This window comes from Bison bison, unplaced genomic scaffold (assembly GCF_000754665.1).
Source record: "Bison bison bison isolate TAMUID 2011002044 unplaced genomic scaffold, Bison_UMD1.0 scf7180017864285, whole genome shotgun sequence".
Lineage (NCBI taxonomy): Eukaryota > Metazoa > Chordata > Mammalia > Artiodactyla > Bovidae > Bison > Bison bison.
In genome coordinates, this window is record NW_011494857.1 from 2,351,980 (window position 1) to 2,360,309 (window position 8,330).

Below are 8,330 nucleotides of genomic sequence, written 5' to 3' on the forward strand. Positions count from 1 at the left end.
ACACCCACCCCCCCCCACCTTTTTTTTGTTGTTGCACTGGGATCTTAGTTCCCTGACCAGGGATCAAACCTGCGTCCCCTGCATTGGAAGCACAGAGTCTTAACCACTGGACCACCAGGGAAGTCCCCGAGTTCACTCTTTTCCAATCAGTTTGGGTTCAGGGTGAGTGCCAGGAGGGAAGATGTGGGGTTAAGTGAGGTGACAGGCTTGCGTGGGAAGTCGGGGTACTTGTGCCCTCTGGTGGCCTGGGTTCACATTTCCAGAAAAAGCCTCTCTCACTTGGGAAGGGCTGGAACTTAGAGTAGGGGTGGCTGGTTTTGGTATTTGCTGAGGGGTGAGTACCAGGTCAACACTGACATTAGGGCTTATGACCGGCTGACTCTTGCTGAAGTGAGGTCATGGACCCCATAAGGACTAGGAGTATTCCACCCCCTCACGGGATGAACGGAGCCCACGGAGGGCAGTGAGCTGCTGACAGGCACGTACCAATTAGACTGAATCCAGGGGGGTCTCATGGATCAGAGAAAGAAAGGGAAAGGACAAAAACAGAGTGTTCCTGGTGGTTCAGAGCTGAGTTAAGTGACTCGGCCATTCTGTGACTCAGGGTCCCGTTTGTAAAATGGTGCTCTCAGCAGCACCTGCCTCATAGAGAAGGAGTAAATGAGTTAATGATGTTTGAAGATGCTTAGACCAGAGTTTGATATGAACCAAAGGCCACAAACGTGACTTGTTATGTAAGTAAATCTGGCGATGGAGGCAGCCCAAGGTTCCTGGGGTGGGGGTGGGGGGTGCCCCACCCTAGCTTGGCTTCAAAATGGGATTCTTTGTCAAGCAGGAACTGGAAGTTCTGGTTGGAAGTGCTGGCTGGGGCGAGAAAGTTGGCCCCACACCCAGGCCTGGAGCAGAGGCCCCGGTGCAAACGCTAAGGGAAGGGGAGACAGAGAAGGACACGGAGAATACACAGAGATACAAAAACAAGGTGGATGGGAGAGGGCAGGCAGAGGAAATGCAAGGAGAGACAAAAAAAAAAGGCATCTAAGAGGGAGAAAGACAGAGAGGCGCCTGCGGAGAAACCAGACTTGGGCTTTCGGAGAGAAAATGCCCAAGAAATTCAGTGAATTCACGTGAATTCTTTCTGGATCCGTGTTATTAAGGATGTTGGCCCTGGTCACCATCTTTCTCCCCAGCAACAAAATACCACTTTTCATCCATCGAAACAGCAAAAACTAGAAGTGTCAGTCTTGCCATCTACCTGCTTCTGTGCCCACATCCTCCGCTTCCTCTCCCATTTCTATAGATGAGCAATCTTCACCCCCTTCTAAGACAGACCCCTCCACCGGCGCCATCCCCTCTCACCTCCTTGAGGATACTGTTCCAGCCAGCAGTTCTCTGCTCCCTCACTGGCATCATCAATTTTTTTCCTTCCCCATTATACGAACATACTACAATTTCTCCCATGTTCCATGGAAAAGAATTTTTTTTTTTTTTTTAACAGCCTGCTCTCAGCCTTCTTGCTCTCCTCCCAGTTTTGGCTCCCCTTGACTGCAAGTCTCCAAAATGTTGGCTACATGTCCTGCCTGGCATTTCTCTTCTCCTGGTCTCTTAAGCCCACTCCCTGCAGGCTTCCTCCCCTGCTAAACTTTACCAACTGTGCCCCTTTGACGGACACCAGTGATATCTGTGTTACTGAAGCCAGTGGCTGGCTCTTTGGGGTTCACCTTTGATGCATCGGCCGCATTTAACGAGTGGATCACTTCCTGCTCCTTTGAAGTCTTTCCTCGACTTCTGAGACACTACCCTCTCCTGGCCCTTCTCTTAACTCATTGACTGCTTCTCCTCCGTGCCTGGTGCTGTTTATTTCTTGTGAACCTCTACATGATCAAGCATCTGGCCCTCTTCTTTTCCTCTGTCTACGCTCACTCCCTTGGTGATCTCATTAAATACCATCGACATGCTGACGACTCCCACATTTCATGTCTCCAGCCAGATCTGACTCTTAAATTCCCCACTTCACGTCCAACTGCCTACTCAACAAATACACCTTCAAAACCAAGCTCCTGACCTCCACCCCTCTCTCGTTCCAGATGAGCTCCTTTTAGAGTCCTGGTCTTCTCAGTAAAGAGTCTCTTCATCCGTTCCACCCCTCCGCCCCGACCTCAGTCTCGCCCTTGAATTTCTTTTCTCACGTGCCACACATCTGTTTTGCTACCAAACCCTGCCCACTCCGAAACAGATGCGGAATCGAGACCATTTCTCAACACTTTTCATCCTCACCACCCCAGTCCCTCCCAGCCATCCTCATCTCTCACTGGGATTGTCACAACTTTCTTATCTGGTCTCCATGCTCTCGTCCCTGTCTGCCTACTCTCTGTTTACTGCACACAGCCGCCAGTGTGACCCTTTAAAGATGTAAGTCAGGGCAGGTCGCTCCTCTTCTGAACAGCATGAATTGCCTCCCACCTCATTCAGAGTGAAGGTGTCCTCATGGTGGCCGAGAAGGCTCTGGAACCTCTGCTCCCAATAGTCCTCCGATATCACTTACCCCTTCCTCTTCTCCCACCCTTCCCATGCCATGCACAATCCCATCTCAGAACCTTAGTAGTTACTGCCTTCCCTGGTGATTCAGTGGTTGAGAATCTGCCAGCCAACGCTGGGGACGTGGGTTCGATCCCTGGTCCGGGATGATTCCACATGCCGTGGGGCGACTAAGCCTGTGGGCCACAACTACTGAAGCCGGCACCCTAGAGCTGATGCTCTGCAACAAGAGAAGCCACTGCGATGAGAAGCCCGCTGGTCACAGCTAGAGAAAGCCCGTGCGCAGCAGTGAAGACCCAGTGCAGCCAAAAATAATAAATAACAGAAAAGAACTTCAGTAGTTCAGTTCTCATTCCCGGAGCCCTCTTCCCCACCAGATGTCTGCCTGACTTCTTCCCTTCTTGCCATCTTCTGTGAAGACTTCCTTCATTGTTGTAGCTGGACATCCCTGAGATGAGGTCCGGGAATTACTAAGGAGGGCTCACAGAGCTCAGAAAAGCTCCTCTACTCAGGATGTTGGTTTATTCCAGCGAGACAAAATGGCGCACCGGGCCAGGTCCAGGGCTGACCAGGCCTGTGCTTCAACCGCCTTCTCCCCTGGGGTCGTATAGACAGACAGTGCTTACGTTGCCCAACACCAATGTGTGATAACACGTACGGAGTATGGCCCCCCAGGAGAGCCCCCCGGGCCTTGGTGTCTAGGTTGCTTTTACTGGGTGTTGGTCACGTAGGCACGTGGCTATCTGCCTGCACTGCTAGCTTTAGTCTTCAGCTCCCCTGCAGGTCCAGCACGCCCCCAGACCTCCACCACGAATCACCTTATTGAAATAGACTATCTGACGTGGCCCAAGGCCCCTGGGTAAAGAAAGACACTGTTATTAGGCAGAATACTCCAAGGGCTTACGGGTTATCTTCCAGAGAATGGGCAAGGGCCAAACTTTTCTTTGTAAGGTAAACAACAGTCCTGCTGAATTAACCACTCAGTGCATGACCCACTTACAATTATAACACTCCTCTGACATTCTTTGCATCTCTATCCCCTCACTCTGCCTTGAAAGTGAAAGTGTTAGTGGCTCAGTTGTGTCCCAGTCCTTGGGATCCCATGGACTGTAGCCCACCAGGCTCCTCTGTCCGTGGAATTCTCCAGGCAAGAACGCTGGAGTGGGTTGCCATTTCCTTCTCCAGAGGATCTTCTTGACTCAGGGATTGAACCCACGTCTCCCGCACTGCGAGCAGATTCTTAACTCTCTGAGCCACCAGGGAAGCTAACTCTACCTTACTCTGCCTACTCTGCCTTACTTTTCTCCAAAGCATTTACTCCCATCCGTAATATATATATACTTCCCTGGAGGTACTTCCCTGGTGGCTCAGATGGTAAAGCGTCTGCCTACAATGCAGGAGACCCAGGTTCAATCCCTGGGTTGGGAAGATCTCCTGGAGAAGAAAATGGCAACCCACTCCAGTATTCTTGCCTGGAAAATCCCATGGACGGAGGAGCCTGGTAGGCTACAGTCCATGGGGTCGCAAAGAGTTGGACAGGACTGAGTGACTTCACTTTCACTTTTCACTTTATATATATATATATATGTATGTTTGTATGTATTTTGGCCACTCTATGAGGTTTGTGGAATCTTACTTCCAGAACTAGGGATGGAACCTGGGCCCCAGCATTGAAAGTGCCGGGTCCTAGCCATTGGACCACCAGGGAATTCCCAATGTTTCATGTTTTACTTATTTATCTGTCCCTTGTTTGCCCCTCCTCCAGAAGTGAGTTCTCTGAGGGCAACAGTGTTGCGTGCTTTGTTCCTAGAGCAGTAACTGGCATGTAATAAGATTCAATGAATATTTGCTGGATGAGTGAATGAGCTGCAGGCATTTTTGAGGGTGTGGTGAGATATGAATGCTTATCTGAGCAAAAGCTTGCCAGTACTTGGTGAAATCGATGAAGAGTAAGACTTTTGGTCCAGTGATCCTGCTTTTGTGAGTATTCCAGAGAAGCCTTCTGTAGATATATAAGGGGCCTGCCCCACAGTGGTCATTACACTATAGCCTGGGTGTCCATCACTGGGGAACTGGGTCATGAAATGTGGCGGGTGTATACCAAGAGTGGTGCTTCTCAAACTAATAAGCATTGACTCCCCTGGATTGCGGGACGGGGTGGGGGTAGGGGTTGGTGGCTCGGGCGGGGGATCTTGTTATAATGCCTATTCTGGTTCAGTTGGTCTGGGATGGAGTCCAAGACTCTGACTTATTTCTTTTTCAATATTTATTTTTAGCTGTGCTGGGTCTCTGTTGCTGAGAGGGCTTTTCCCTAGTTGCAGCCGAGTGGGGCCTCTTCTTCGTTTTGGTGCCCGTGCTTCTCATTTCGGTGGCTTCTCTTGTTGCCTAGCATAGGCTCTAGGCACTCGGACTTCAGTGGTTGTGGTACATGGGTTTAGTCGCCTTCCAGCATGGGGAATCTTCCCGGACCGGGGATCAAACCTGTGTCCCTTGAATCAGCAGGTGGATTCTTATCCGCTGCACCTCCAGGAAAGTCCTGATTCACAATTTTAAAGGTTATGCTGCCTTTACAGTTTTTGTAAAGTATTGACTTTATTCTCCCCCCAGCAGTCTTCTGAGCTCTTGTAGCCAGGCAGGTCCCAGGCTGCCCCCTCAGAACTCTCTGATCCTGGGTTGTCCCCCACAGCTGAGCAGCTGGACACATGTGGCCACATAGGCTTCTACTGTATCTGAGTTCTGCAGTATCCAAGCACAGAACCTCGAGAAGATGGAGATGGAATCGGGAAGGGCTGCCCAGGTGCTTGGGGCTTCCCAGGTGGCACTAGAGGTAAAGAACCTGCCTGCTAAATCAGGAGACAGAAGAAATGTGGGTTTGATCCCTGGATCAGGAAGATCCCCTGGAGAAAGGCATGGCAACCCACTCCAGTATTCTTGCCTGGGAAATCCCATGGACAGAGGAGCCTGGCAGGCTACAGTCCACGGGGTCGCAAAGAGTCAGACACACCTGAAATGACTTGGTATGCACAGATGTCCAGATGCTCACCGTTACAGACATAACATGACAGGCATAAACAGCCTCGAAGCATAGATACCGGCAATGATAATTAGGAATTGAGTTTTGAGTACTGACTTTTCAAAAGCGTACATTATTTAATTGCAAGTTTCTGTAATTTAATTTTATATTATGGCTATGTTGAGCAACCGGCGCTCCAAATCCCTGAAAATTTGCCAAGAGGCTCTTATGGGCTGGTATGAGCTGGCTCTGGCGTCCATACAGGGCCTGCCACCCAGCCCAGGTTTAATGACCTTTTTGTTCCTAGAGACTCTCTGCCTTTAAATGATGTTTACTGTTTCTTGTCTGGCACCTCCTGCTAGGATGCAAGCTCTGTGATGAGAAGCGTTTACATTTATCTGGCTTGTTCGTGGGCCTACTTCCAGTACCTAGAACCATGCTCAGCGCATAGTAGGTGCCCAGTAAATAGCAGTTCTTGAATGAAAATAAGAAAGAGAATGAGATTCGTAACACAATGATGTTGTACAAATTAGAAGCAACGCGTTGTAACAACCGACGTGTGCCAAGGAGGCACGTTATCACAGGCCAACTGGGCTGGTGCCTGTGGTAAAGGAGGGTGTTTGGAGTCAGGGGTGACAAGTAGAAATACGTAAATAAAATGAGTTCAGGACCTGAACTCAAGGGTGTGATGAACTTAACTCTCCTCACCTAACATCTGATTAGGAAAAAGAGGACCTCTTCATTTGCACCGTGTTTTCCCAGGAAAACAAGGTCGGGCTTTGCTCTGACTGTCCTGGGCCTCAGCAGTCCCTACTCATAGGACCCCAAGAAGAGGCTGGGAGAGGGGTGGTCCTGCTCAGGGGGTCACACTGCAAGGCTGGGGTGTTTTCTTCCACCACACCAGGTACGGTGGATGGCGAGGGGGTGGACCCTCCAGGGGACACCATGCACCTCGGGGCACGGCTCCTGGCTGGCCGTGATCGGACCTCTATGCATGTCTCTGTTGAGTGCCTTAAATGAATGGGTGAATGGAATTTAAGATTGTTAAAAAATGTTCTTTAAGCTGTTTATTTTGTATTGGGGTATAGCCAGTTAGGGCTTCCCTGGTGGCTCCGTGAGTAAAGAATCCACCTGCCAATGCAGGAGACTCAGGTTCGATCCCTGGGTTGGGAAGATTCCCTGGAGGAGAAATGGCAACCCATTCCAGTATTCTTGCCTGGAGAATCCCCTGGACAGAGGAGCCTGGAGGGCTACAGCCCAAAGGATCGCAAAGAATTGGATGTGACTGAGCGGCTAAACACGCAGGCGTAGCCGATTAACAACAATGTTGTGATAATTTCAGGTGGACAGCAAAGGGACAGAGCCACACTATATACGTGTATTCTCTCTCTCAAACTCCCCTCCCATCCAGGCTGCCACATAACATTGAGCAGAGTCCCCTGTGATACACAGTAGGTCCTTGTGGGACTGTTAAAATTTTATTAGTAGCATTTATCTGGTTTTTAGAGACACTGAGAGCTTTGAAAATTGTCTTCTTCGGAATGTGGTGCCAGTTCAATGCCTTTGTGTTCATGCTCCTGCTCTGGTGTCTTGGGGTACCCTGGATAACGATGGGGAGGATGTAGGGGTGCAGAGAGAACCCCTGAAGGAACTGCTCTGGGAGAGGGGAGTTCTGAGCCAGGGGTCAGGATCAGGATGCTGAGGGTCTGAGGGAGGAGGAGCTGGGGGCTGGGGTCCCTGGGTCTTGAGTGGGAAGGGCAGGGTCTGGGGAGCATGTGGGCAGGTGATGTTCTGTCCCGCCGGCTATGATCTTCTCCGTATGGTTCCCTGGATCCAGGTGTGATATTTGCACAGGTTGGTGTAGACGCCGGGGTAACCAGGCTGGGCACAGTGCTCCATCCCCCAAGACACGAGGCCCTGGAGCTGCCCTCCACACACCAGGGGTCCCCCGGAGTCACCCTGATGGGGAGAGATGGAGATGGAGACATCGGTGGACCGACAGCCAGAGCCCTGGCCACGGGGAACCCGAGAGGCAAAGATGTGGGGGGTGGGCTGAGACCCCTGGAGATCTCAGCCCCTGGGGCTTGGGGTCCCTTGTCCCATGTGACTCTTGGGCTCCTCTTCATCTTAGCTCTGCATCTAGAAAACTGCATGTGTGTTTCCACACTGCGTGTCTCTGGAGCCATTGCTCAGGGATGGATTAAGACCTCCAAACCCTGAACACAGCTTTCTAGGGCCCCATATGTAAAGACGGCAGTGACAGCAGCAATTAGAGCTCTGCACTCTTGCCATGGACGAGCTCATCCCATGCCACCCAGTCCTGCTGCCCCCATGGGACAGGTGAGGAAACTGAAGCCCGGAAGGTTAGGTCCATACCCAAGGGTGAGCAGCTAGGAGACAGCCTGGCTGTGACAACCTCTCTCGGTCTCTGGGGGTGGGAGGGGGGCCTCCCCTGATCTTCCTGCTCCTGAGGTCCTCTTGTACCTAAGTCCCAGCCTGGAACAAGCCCCCTCACCAGGCTTTCTCCCTGGGGCTCACCTGACAGGAGTCCTTCCCACCTTGGGGAACCCCTGCACAGACCATGCCTGGGGTTATGGCGCCAGAGTAGGCCCGCCGACACTCCTGATCCGAGGAGATGTTGATGTTCACGCATTGCAGAGAGTTGGGGTACTTGGCTGGGGGAGCATTGAGGTGTTAAAATGAGGTCTACTCTCCAATAGGACCCAGAACTCAGGGCCTGAGACCCTCCTCCTGCAGACCCAGGAGTCCTGACCCCCAGCCC

General features: G+C 51.4%; 1 protein-coding gene and 1 non-coding gene across 2 annotated transcripts in view; one reads left to right on the forward strand and one right to left on the reverse strand.

Annotated features, from left to right (window-relative positions):
• The first annotated feature begins 3,891 nt into the window (after nt 1-3,891).
• TRNAC-ACA lies at nt 3,892-3,963 on the forward strand. The gene has a single exon. It is a non-coding gene; the product is annotated as a tRNA-Cys (tRNA).
• Nucleotides 3,964-7,351: 3,388 nt separating this feature from the next.
• The window catches only part of KLK14 (kallikrein-related peptidase 14), a 5,028-nt gene continuing 4,049 nt past the window's right edge, over nt 7,352-8,330 (reverse strand). The window contains exons 4-5 of the mRNA XM_010849740.1: nt 8,087-8,223; nt 7,352-7,507 (exon numbers count right to left, since the gene is read on the reverse strand). Of these exons, the coding sequence (XP_010848042.1) occupies nt 7,352-7,507; nt 8,087-8,223 (293 nt within the window). The remainder of the gene's footprint in view (nt 7,508-8,086; nt 8,224-8,330) is intronic.